At 43.1% G+C, this 12,994-nt stretch overlaps 1 protein-coding gene across 2 annotated transcripts in view; it reads right to left on the bottom strand.

Annotated features, from left to right (window-relative positions):
* The window catches only part of CYFIP1 (cytoplasmic FMR1 interacting protein 1), a 517,233-nt gene that overhangs the window by 427,647 nt on the left and 76,592 nt on the right, over window positions 1-12,994 (bottom strand). For both annotated transcript variants that reach the window (XM_085622863.1, XM_085622862.1), the window contains exon 5: window positions 2,850-2,951. In XM_085622863.1, coding sequence (XP_085478989.1) covers window positions 2,850-2,951 — 102 coding nt within the window. The remainder of the gene's footprint in view (window positions 1-2,849; window positions 2,952-12,994) is intronic.

Genomic DNA, 12,994 nt, shown 5'->3' with positions numbered 1-12,994 from the left:
CATTGTCCTTAATACCAGTTGTCACACTCAGCTTCCTAGATCTTGGTCCACCTCCATTATCGTTTCCATTTTCAAGAATGGTAATCAGCTTAAAACACAACGCTGAAGACAGATATCACTTATTGACTTCATGGACAAAGTTGTTGGGTGAATTCTTTTTCATAGTATTGTGGAATGGGCAAACACAAATTTGATTTTCAATTAATACTAATATAGGTTCAGAGAGGATCTAGACACAATGGAGTAATGCTTGAACCTCCATCTTATTACTGATAAATATACAGTAGCGAAGTGCTGACAATTGTACTTAGCCTTCATGGTCCTTTCAAGTTCTTTTAAGAGCACCTACTTCAGATTGGTTAAGCCTACCAAATAGTAAATTTGATAACAGATTTGCATTCTGACCTATGGGTGAGCTACAATATTAATAGAGCGCAAATAATCTCTTAATCTTGAGTGTGTAGTTCCCCAGGGTTGTGATCTTGCTCCAGTTCTATTTATTCTTTATATTAATAATTTAAATTTGTTTTTGGTCATCAGTGTCCAAAATGTGCCTTTATTTAATCATGAACCAATACCTGCACTTTTATCTGCCAACGATGCCTTACTTCTGGCACACACCATTAAGGCCTTAAAAGTTCTGCTGGAGCATTTTGTCAAGTTTTATAATGGATTTAGATCTTGAGACCAATTTTTCTAAATCATAAGTTGCGTCTTGCAGGCCAAACAGCCTGTGAATGCGAGCAGTTTAAACAAGGGAATACCCTTGAGAAAGTGTACCACTTCCCATATTTCAGCATTACTGATTTCACCAATTCATGGTCTTCATCCTGATTGTTGTGTGTCAAAAGTTCAACCACTCAGTGGGTGCATTGTTTAATGTTAAATCTGAATTAGGTAGTAAACCAATTATTCCTTTGCTTGAAGTTAACTAGACACAATGTTTACCTATTGCCTTATTTGGCCCTGGATTATGGGGCTATTCCAGCATAAATTATCTGCAACTCTAACAGAATCAGTTTTATTGCCAACTCCTTTCACTTCCCCAGAGCTGCCTTTCTTTCTTTTGTCTGAGTGAATTGGAGCAATCATATAATGAGGATATCAAGCTTGCCCCATTGTTACTATGGCTTTCAGTGTGGTCCTTTGTGCTACCCATAATCGTAGCGTAATCATTGGTAGTCTCAGCTGTGATCATGGAATGAAGATTCCCTGGCTTTCTTACATAAAATCTATGTTGGAGGGCGTGCGCATGTCTTCAGTAGTTCTGAATCCTATCAGTAAGCAGGACAAGGCTTGCCTTTTTGGAAAAAAATCTTTTTAATAATAGCGCTTCATTTGTTTATACAAGTCCACTCCACAAGTCCACAGTACACTTAAACATCGAGACCCCCCTTCCATCCTACCATAGCAACACAACTTGCATCACCATATCCCTACATCCTACATCCCTGCAGGGAGTCCCAGCGTGGGGGCGGCAGGTATCATGGGCATGTGTCCCATCTGTTAGGCTTAGTTGTGTTCTATGTGGAACAAAGTGAAAAACCATGCACAAGAACAATGCCCGTGCAACTGCCTGAATAACAAAATTGTAAAGATCCCAGCGGCCCCATGTCCCCCCATACCTTTGGACAGCCTCACTTAGGGACCCTGCTTGGCCACAGAACTCACTCCAGTGCTCCATTGTTTACCTAACACTCACCAGTTCTATCCATCGCCAGTGTCCCGCACGTGATTAGCCTCTGCCCCATTTCATTCAGGGCGGTCTATCGTCAAGTCTGACCTCTAGTGTGAGGACATAGGCATCCCCCATTGTTATGCCCTGGACCACCCCACTCCGCAGACTTCTCATTTGCAGGGCGGTCTGCTCTGCCACGACCCATTTTTGGAGGTCCTCTAGCCAGCTTGCCACTGAGGGGGCCCTCAAAGCTTTCCAAGCCGTCGCAATGTGATGCTTGTAGAGTGGCAGCGCCCGGTCTACCATGCAACAACATTCTAACATACTGGTTTTATTCTGTGCCATTCACCCCATCAAAAACAGGACAAGGCTTCCCTTAAGAAATCATTATTGGAAGCTAGACGTATATCCAAGGAATTGAGAGTATTAATGAAACCAACATTATGACAATATATCATTTTGTTGCTTGGTCGACTCATAGCCTATTGATGTTTCCCTGCATCTGCCCATGTATGCCCTTGTGAAAAACTATCTGGCCTGTTTCCATAGCATTTTATTTTCTTTTGCGAATTTTACTATATTTGTGCTAAAAGATTTTTAATTCCTCTTGAAAAGATACAATTTTAGGAAATGCAGAACAGTATTATGTTTTCTACAGATGTTATCAGGGCAGGATGTCTGCTTTGCGGTTGGATCATTACTAAAATATGTAGTGCGACATGGGAATTCTATGCTTTTTTAACAGATGACTAACAATACATTATATATATATATATATATATATTAATTATATGAGACACTGTACTTTTATGATTATATTTTCATAATCAAATAAAGTTTATTTTGAATTTAAATTACATTTATCATACTTGCGAAGCCCTCATCTTTCAGGGTGAGGTCCGTGTTGTAGAAAACAAACAAAAATGTTAGTACTCACATAAACACTAGCACAGTAATGTGATCCACAAATGCGAAACACAATAATATATAATAGCAGAATATATATATATATATAATATTAATGTAATACTATGGGTAAGTCTTAATGTACGAGAAGTTAATAACAATCTTTCCATTTGAAGCACAACTCAAGCAATACTGACATCTCATCCTTATCTTCTGCGTGCAAAGGATTTAACAGTTTTAAAACTCTTATGTTATTATGACTTACCTGAAAGTACATAAAATTCATCAGCTTGGTAACTTCAGGCTCCAACACCTCCACAGTCTTCTCATAAATCTCCACTCGGTTTGGCTGTTCATTACACTTCACCTAAAAGCAATAAAGTAGGTTCTCATTCTCTGCATTCGTAATACCACAGATACACGTCTGCTTCCGTGAGGTTCACCACAGGAAACATGTTGTGGTTCAGAAATGGACAGGTCTTAAATAGTCGCACAAATGTGGTAAATCCCAATCATACTCATCAGATGTATCGTTATTTGTATTTTTTTCTAACCTATGTCCCTCAGCAAAGATCCATATAATCCACCAAAATGGTAAGCACTAGGAAAGTAACACAATCGGATGACTATAAAAGGTTGCAAACTCTTTTGATATTAAAAAGGATTCCAGTATTCTGACTACACTACTTTGAATCCAGCAGAGACAAAGAATATACCTGCAGGTATTGTAACAAGGGTAAAACCAATTTGAAAACTTGACAAAGCTACAACTTTTTCTGCCCAAGAAATTCTATGGAGGTAGTAATTCGGTCTTTGACTACCATATTTGCTATTTGATATCGGAGGTCATCCCCTTGCCCATTTAGTTGCACCAGTAGAGGATCCATTTTGATAAGTATGCTGATGATACCCAGTTCATTTTCATCCAGCCCCAAGATTCTAATGAGGTGAAAAATGATAAGTGTTACCATTCACTGTCAGAAAAACAAGCTAACATTAGGTGGTGGAGGTTCAATAAGTTAATCCGCATTGACCAAAAACTCTAGTCAGGTGCTGAAGTAGTAAGCACATGCTTTTACGAATTTAAACTTCAGAGGAGAATTTTAGCTTTCATAAATCCTCGTCTACCTACCCTAGTGGTGAACAAGTTGATTAATTCATGCTGAGATTAAGGCTAATCTGTTTATCTTCCTATATTTGGAAAAATGCTGCATCATCAAACCACTTCTGCATGTCTGATTCATTAAGAATGTCCACACTATTGCATATTGTTCAATGCCTGCCAGAAAATACATTAATTATTTTGAAATCTATTACTTTATTTATTTGTTCATAACGTTTTTGGTTACGCTAAAGAGCATCACGGTGCCAAAGATATCAAACAAAAATGATAACAAAAGTAGGAGGTGGCAAATGATTATAAATGAACAGAAAGAATACGTGTTAATAGACTTCCTCAAATTAAGATGGTTGAGTTGCTCATGAATATTGATGACTTGTTGTTCCATAATGTGGGCCCTAGATGTCTCAGTAAGCGTCCACCAGTAAGAGCAGGTTTAGAAGACGGACATGTACCAGTGTAAGTGAGGTGGACTATAATGATTGAGGAGGAATAGATTTAAAAAAATAAAATAAAAAAAATCGGTCTTCAAGATGCAATTTCCTCAGCCCATATTAAATCCCCATGCAAAAGGCACAGAACCTTGAACTTAACCATGTTTTACTAGATCCTCTGGCTCGGGCTCCTAGATAGACACAGGGGCACAATTCTCAAGCCCTTCTCCCATCGTGACAACACACTTCTGACTCTACCGGAGCTTGAATAAAGCTGATTCAGGATGATCCAGGTAGAGCTCATTTAACAAATGTATCCCGGATAATATGCAGCTCAAGATGACTTTGGGCTTTAGGAATGAATGGAAGAGCTTTGCTCAGTGTGTAGAGTGCATTGATGTGCTCCTAAATGGAAAGATAATCATCAAACCAAAATCCCAGAGACATCACCATAGGTATCGTACCCTTACCTAAACAAGCATTGGCATAGCCAATAGGTCTCGCCTTTGGGACCTTATAAGTGTTTAGTTATCCAGCACAATATCCTTGGTGCAACATCAACTGTTACATGGCTAAACACTTATAAGATCCCAAAAGAGCTGTGACATGCTGGTGACTTGTGACTGCCAGAAGTGCTCGTTTTTTTTAACTTGAATTAATAGATGCAAATACGGGTGCTTGCAGTTCTCATTTACTGTGTTTGGAAACTGCAGAATGGGAACGTATGCAAAACCGACCACATGGCTCGACTGGCCAGAGAGGCACTGCACCAGTGGGAGTGCGCCATAGGGGGCTCAGCTTCAGCAGACATGATCTTTGGCGTCGGAGCTCTTCTTGGCATTTTCAAGCTAAACAAAATGTATAGAGGGTGAGGCATGCACTCCCGCTTGAATTAGAAGGGTAGTGAGAACAGTATAATAAACTGCCAACTGAACTCAATACTATTGCTGTGAGCTTTAAGGAACATTAAGTGAAGAATTGGCAAGTATGATTCTTCATAGTAATGTATCTGAATCTAACACTTGACGCCACAATGTTATTGCTTTGCAGCACTGTAAGGAGCATGTGCTAAGTCAATGACACTTATTTTATCGAGCTCGAAAGTTTCAAAGGGGGAGTTGTCCTGCCCGGATTCGGTTCAGTGATTTGCAGGTGACACACAGACTTCCGGGGAATGCTCATCAATTGTTTTTTGTTTTATGCGAGAGGAACGGTGCGAGAGAATGAGAGCGCGCAGAAATAGTGTGAGGTTGAGAAAGACAGAATAGAAAAACATGAAGCAGAATTAGAGAACGGGGGACCGAGGGAGAGAAAGGGGGAAAAAGAGAGAGAGAGAGAGTTTGAGAGGAAATGTGAGAAAGAGAGCAGGAGAAAGAGTGAAAGGGAGTATGTGGAAAAACGTGAGAGTGAGACAGAAAGAGGGAAAGAAAGATACAAGAGAGTGAATGTAACAGGAAGGCAGTGAGACAGAATGTGAAAGAGACCAAGAGTTTGTGCGTTCCTAGGGGATAGTGGTCTTAAAACCAAAGGGATAGGCAAGGAGGTTAGAACGGGTGTCGGGTCCAAACTATATTAATATCGCCATGAAAAGGGACATGAGCCTCCCCTCAATAGAGCTCGGCTGCCTACAACCCAACACTCTGACATCCAAGTGCCATCCGAGGCCTCATGGCTCGGTCCCCATTCGTAATGACTTCCAATGTACAATGATTGTGCCCAGGCAAGAATGAATTAACATGTATAAACCCACAAGACACAGATGTAGGCCTATGGACATTTTTCTAATCATCGCTAACCCAAAGACAAGCTTCTGGACCCTTTTGTTCCTCGGTGACCTGAACTGAAGTACTTTCATCCTAGTCTAAGGGGCAGCTAGTCTGCCGTAGACCAAAGAGTTAGGGATGCGCCTGCTAAAATAAGCAATAAGAAAGAACTCAGCTCGACACGTTGCATTGTCGCGCGCTTGCGGAGGACGCAGCAATCCACCGAGCACACGCGGAAAACGACGTCAGATAACGGAGATAAATACCGCAACACATCTGAATAACCTACGCACATTTTACATTTTCAAAGACACCAGGTAGAATGGCTGGATTATTTTGGACAGAACTGCTCCATTTAGTAGATTAAACTAAAACGGTTGCTCGTTTTGGAGCCTGCTCGGTATTGGCATATGGAAATCCTGACTGGTTAAAATAATTTTTGACAGAAAAATACTGCTCGAAAAAAATGACCCGGAACAAGACAGGATACCTCTATTCTATCTCGTAAGCACGCCAGAAATTAAATGAAAGTCTTTCCGAGAACAGCCATCGGGGTTGCTATTCTTCTTAGCTGGAGGAGCACTCGGAATCAGAAAGTCAATTTTTTCTCGAAGAGGCATTTTCGCTGCTATGACCACGAAATAAGCTTTTGTCATCATAGCACCGAAAATGCCGCAAGTTGGCGTCGGACTGTTCACAGTCCCTACGGACTATGGACACGCGCATGCTGTTGTTTACTATGCACACATGGCAAGAGCAGCCATGTTTGTCCATGCAGACGCGCGCATGCAAGCTCTCCGCTGAATTGATTCTAAAAGGTACTCGCAATAGCGAGGGCAACGCATGCACTGCTTTCGCTAGGCGAGACCTAAAAAGGAGTCGGACTGTGTGGAGATCCCTGAAAGTTGATCTACAATGCAAGAACTGAAAATCTGCCATCTTCTGTTTCCACGTTCACTCTAAAGAACTGTGCATGCACTCCCTCCTGTGATGGCAACTGAAAGGAAGACAGACATGAGGGGTGGAGGCACCAAAGTGACATCTGGTACCGCACTTCCACAAACAGGGGTCACCTGAAATGGAAGTTTGTTGGGCTGCTGGAGAGTGGAAGAGGAAGGGGATTGAGCAAGAGTATGTGGAGAGGAGATGCAGAGAACAAGGAGGAGAGGTGGGAGTACAGAGGGGCAGAGTCAGAAGGCAAAGGAGTACCATCAGAGTAGCAGATGAAGGACAGAATCAGGATTAGGGTTTAATGTGATTGAGCACCACCACAAAAGCCGAAAACAGACACAGAGAGCAGAGCAGCCTAAGTGGAAAGCAAAGAAATACCAACAGAGAAGTGGAGGGAAAAGAGAGGAGAGTGGCAGAGGTTTAAGGTGAAGGAATACCATCTGAGTAGCAGACATGCAGAAAGAGAGAGGATCGGGGAAAAACGAGGCAGAGACTGAGAAAAGAACTACCAGTGACAGAAAACGCAGATGCTGGCAAATTCCAGGAATTAACCAGTTGTCGAGAGGTAGGTTCTGAGTCACTGTCAGTCATGGTACTACAACAAGTGGTCGGGAGTTTCTTTTCTAGGGCCACTTGGTTCCTCTAATGGGTGATTGCTTAACACAGAGGGGGAGGGACCAAAGAGAACCAAGTAGAAGAGAAGCACTTATATGAAGCAAAGGGGAGATAAGTGAGTCAACTTCTCTTAATTTGCTTATATTGCACATACAGGTGGTGGTAATCGTAGGAACACAGAAATAGGACTGTGGAAAAGAGTCCCTCCACACATGGATACCTCATATTTGAAAGTGTCTCTTCCAGACTTATATAGCCCACACTGATACTGGCCTATTTTTCTATTTCTCTTGGGGTGTTCAGAATGGCTCATTAGACATCAGGCTGACAAATTGGCTTCTGGGCATCTTCTATGATATCTTTAGTTATTGTTTAACATATTTCAATAAAAACAAACTTCCCCTTGACTACAGTGCCTCTGGCTCTATTTCTCCAAACACAGTTGCATTTGGTGACAAAGGTTTTTCAGCGGGTAGCACCAATACTGGGACTTCATTCCCAGATGAGTTGGCAAAGAAAGCTCCTTCACTGGGTTTAGAAAACTTTTCTTATTAAGCTTTATGTATTTTTAATCCTTCCCTAGGTAATTTTGCTTTAGTCAATAGTGCGGGTAAGCCTTGCTGCACAGTAGACATACATATGTAAGAAACAATTTGCCTGTCGCAGATGTGTTTATACACTCAGGCCTCGATTCTCAGAGTGGGCTTTTGAATAGGGTTAGGCGGTGTGTGTGCCACAAAAGTTGTGCAGTCTGATTCTAAATGCATACTAAATCAGAAGATGCACTGAAGAGACACTAGATAGTTAGATCACCAACCAAGTATTTCTGAGAGTGTATATCCATGGGAATATCCTGAAAGAGATTCAACCGAAGAAGAATGACCAGTTTTATATCTGCCCTTAATTTTTCAAGAACAGCTTGATTTCAGTCACTGATGCAAAATTATCTGTAAATATAGATTATATTTAAGAGAGTATGCGGAAACAATAAAAATCCAATATGCATCAAAATGTTTGAGTGACTGTAGTACAAGTTGAGAAGAGACTCTCCAAACTCCTAAAATATTAATACAACAAAGGTCATGAAGATCTAAACATTCCACCTTTGCAAATTAGTGAAAGGTGTATGGGAGGAAGTCCCCCCTCTCGGTCCAGATGCTTTTGCCGGTGCTCTACCCAGATACACTGGTGCTTCATAACAGCACTTCACTCCTGGCAAAAGATGTGTCAGTCTTTCACACGGGTCATACCATCACTCTGCTGTCATTACTGCCTCCTCCTCAACTAACCAAATCAGAGGAGCACCAGCATATGCTGGTTCCCAACTGGGCTTTAGCCTATCATATCGGCTGCACGAGGCACTTAGTGGATGATCAGCTGTTTGTTGGGTTTGTTGGAGCAAAGCAGTAAACAATTGCAGAATCTCACTTTGGGCTACTGTAGAAAAGTGGCCTTTTTGACATGGTCATCCCCAACTTTTAGGTCTCGCGTAGGCAGCGCGCATGCGCTGCTCTAGGAGGGCTGTTAGCCATCGGTCTGCTCCTTTTCAAGCACTGCACTCGTGCTTGTGGTGGCATCCACCTTGCAGGAGAGAGCAGCGGCGCGCCACAAGCCGAGTGCAGTGCTTGAAAAGTGAAGACTGCGCCTGCACACACGCACCACACGCATGTTTAAAGTAAAGAAGGGTGCAGTAAACAGTGAGCGCGCGCATCTGTGCTCCTCTTACCACCAGTATCGTCCGTTGAGGCTCCTGCCGAGCTGTTGAGGAAAACACTGAGAACTCCCCTGCTGGGCCCTTCTGTGTGGTGACCAAGGCAAATGCTCTTTTTTACCCTCAAAGTAGGGTAAACGAAGCTTGCCATTGAGCAGCAGGCCACATATCAAGCTGTAAACTCTGTAAAGTGCTCAAAAAGTGTTTCAGGCCACGCTATCCCACAAAATACAGCAGTCTTCCCGTATATGACCTTGACTTGTTGACTACCAGGTGTTAGCCTTCTGGGGCTTGTATTTTTCTTGCCAATATATAGACACCAAGGCTCCAGCACTTCTCTCTCGCGTTCCATCTATTATAGCATATGAAATCGCTTTCATTTGGAGCCGTCCAAGCGTAGCAAAGTTTTGCACAATAAATAACCTAGCCTCCTTTTCCAGTGTGTTTCAGAGTAGGCTCTGTATGGGGAGTTTTCGTTTCAATTTCACCAGGTTCAAAGGCTATACCTGAACCTCGATATTTATTTCCCCCGTTGATATCCCGTTGGTACTGTTAATCCGCGAAAGCTGCCCCCCACCCTGAAATAGATATGTGCCTTTAGTCTCCAGTTAAAATCTTTACCACGATGCCATCCGATAACGCCCATCGCACTCAATAATTGTATTGTATTGTATTGGTGCTTATATAGCGCTCTGTCACCCCACGGGTATCCTGGCGCTCTGATAAAAGCAAATATCACTGATGCTGAGGGATTGGGTGGGGCGGAACAGTCAGGCTACCGGAAAAAGCCAAGTCTTAAGTCTCTTTCTGAATTCCATTTAGGAGTCAATCTGTCTGATCCTCAGTGGGAGCTCGTTCCACATCCGAGCACCCACCACACTAAAAGCCCTCCCGCCCAATCTGGCTCGTTTGAATGTTGGCTTTACCAGCAGATTAGCGCTAGAGGAGTGCAGCTGTCTCTGGGGGAGATACCATGTAAATCTTTCTTGAAGAGGGACCGGGCCCATCCAATGTGTTGCTCTGTGGATCAGGCAAAGGGATTTTAAAAGGACCCTTTCCCTGACTAGCAGCCAGTGGAGCTCTCTCAAAGCCGGAGTAGAAGAAGAGTCGCGTCTACGGTTTAGCGCAAGCTTCGCCGCGGCCGACTCGACTCTCTGCAGCCCCTGCAAGATGTATTGAGGGGCCCCCAAGTACAGAGAGTTACAATAATCCATTCTACTCAGTATCGCGCTCCTTACAATCAACGGTCGCATGTCCTCTGGCAACATCGGAAGAATCCGACGTAATAGCCGCAGTAACCCGAAGCACACGCTGGCTGTCTTACTTGCCTGCGAGTCCAGTTGGAGGTTTTTATCAAACAGGAACCCGAGGTTGCGTATTGTATTGGCCGGAGCCAATGAGGCCTCCTCCGGGGCAAGCCTAAACTCCACCGGCAGGTGTTGGATCAACCTTGCCGGTGAGAAATACAATACCTTCGTCTTTCCTCCATTAAACTGCAAGGAATTTCTCCGCAGCCAGTCTGTGGTCAGACGCATACAATTTTGGAATTGTTCCAAGGGGACCGCCTGTTTCCCCTCCAGCAAAAATGCCAGGTGCGTGTCGTCTGCGTAGTTGACTAACTCAACCCCAAACGCTTTGATAATTGAAAATAGTGGCTGTAAGTATATATTAAAAAGAATGGGACTGATACTGGAGCCCTGTGGTATCCCATAAACTATGGGGGATTTTCCAGAGGAGAACGGCCCCAAAGTTACCACCTGTTGTCTCCCCATCAGGTAAGACTGAAGCCACTGCAGTGCCCGGCCCTTTACCCCTATTCCTTCCAATCTCTCAAGCAGAATTGGGTGACTTACTGTATCGAATGCGGCTGACATGTCCAAGAGCACCAGAACAGCAGTGCTCCTGTTGTCAGCCCGCATCCGCAAGTTATCCATCATGGTTATCAGGGCTGACTCCGTACCGGGACGGAAGCCAAACTGATCCCTGTCCAGCAGGTGATGTTCCTCCAAATAATCTGAGAGAGATCTGCTCACAGCCTTTTCCAAGATCTTAATAGGAAAAGGAAAGAGAAATAGGCCGGAAGTTAGCCGGGTTAGTTGGATCCAAGGCGGGCTTTTTGATAAGAGTGGACACCACCGCCTGCTTCCATCCCTTCGGGACTGAGCCTTCTTCCAAGGATTGGTTACAGATCTGACGTAGCCAAGGAAAAGTCAGGCGGCCGTATGACTTCCACACTTTCTGGGGCAATGGGTCAAGAGGCGAGCCAGAAGAAATACTGTACACCATTGTGTCGTAAGTAAGGTCTGTAAAGGTGGGAAAAGTGACCAAGGAACATTGCTGGCCCAGGGTCCCCTTAGTTACCTCTTTACCAAGGTCCTGAGCAGCCACCTCATTGTCCTCGAGGAGGTCAACGATCTCAACGATAATAACACCATCTTTCCAGTGCGCCAGTACCCCACGTAATACTTATCATGAACGGCACTTTAACATTAAGCTACGGGAGGTATCGAAAATTGTGCTTTGCTAGACTATTTTGTCACAACGGTATGATTAAGCGAACTGGCTATTCAATATTAATACTAAAGCACACAGCCATCTGATACAACATAATGCAAAGCAGGCCCATCAAAAAATAATCTGCCATCCAATAGGCAAAGGCAATGTAAAGCTCGCTGAATGCGCACACAGGAGACTTGCAATATGGCCACAAAAAAATACCACGCTGAGGATTATGCCACGCTCACTTAAGGTGCTAAAAGCAAACAAAATACATCTACAAATATATACAATCATATTCTACAAAACTGAATACTCAAAACGTGCAGAAACTGGCATGGGGAGAAACTGCTATGGGAGCATTCTCTATCAACCCTAGCAACAGGCTGAATTGGAGGCATGCAAGTCATGATATCTTTGCCTGTATAAATTGGAAGGTGGAAGCTGGGGAGAAGGCATTATCAGGTAAGGGCACCTACGTGCCAAATCTACTGAATCTCAAAAGTAACTAAAAACAATTTCGCAGTATATTTCTGCAATTTGAATTGAGGATAAATTAGTTTTATATTTCATGTGTTGAGTGAGGTGTGATGGTTAACAAGGTGGTACATGGGGTTTTAGATTTTTAAAAAGCAAAAAAAATGTGATTTGTCCTGGTAATAGGTGCTTGTTGCGACCTCTAAAAATGTTGCATGTGTAATGTGATTTTGATGCCAATCTAGGATTGCACAGCATTTACTTATGCCATGGGTGTGCACAAGGTTACAATCAATGCAATATGCGTATCAGAACTGTGCACTCCATTAGTAATGTGGCCTAAGATTGATTATATGTGCAAGCTGGTTATCGCATCTTTTGCTTCAAATAGTCTGTCATTTTCACACAACGATTAGACCAGAGTCTCTACTTGGAAATTCATCCTCACTTCTGGCCAGATTAGCATTGAGATGTCTTGCACCTAGGCGTTTTTAGTTTTTTTGGGCCTCAGCGGATGCGCTGTCTAGCAATCTCGAAGGGGTGTTGTGTACTACCTGTAGGCTAACAGGCCGGCCATCTCCTTCCATTGGTAAACTTCAGTGTTGCTCTCCTTTTCTTTAATGCCATTTGTCATGGCATGAGGGTGCCATACCCTCTTCTTGTTTGGCCGTCTCATAGCGCATGGACCAAGTACATGTCTCCTTACACTGCTCCCGTTTAATTTTTAAAAGCACTCCATAGGCGCACTTGAGTTTTTCAGGCTGTCACCCACAATGTGTACTTAATCTAATGCATTTCTTAAAAAGGTGTTAAACACAAACATTTGTTTATTTTTTATTGTAC

Source organism: Triturus cristatus, chromosome 8, assembly GCF_964204655.1.
Source record: "Triturus cristatus chromosome 8, aTriCri1.1, whole genome shotgun sequence".
NCBI lineage: Eukaryota > Metazoa > Chordata > Amphibia > Caudata > Salamandridae > Triturus > Triturus cristatus.
This window is presented reverse-complemented; position numbering and strand designations above follow the sequence as displayed.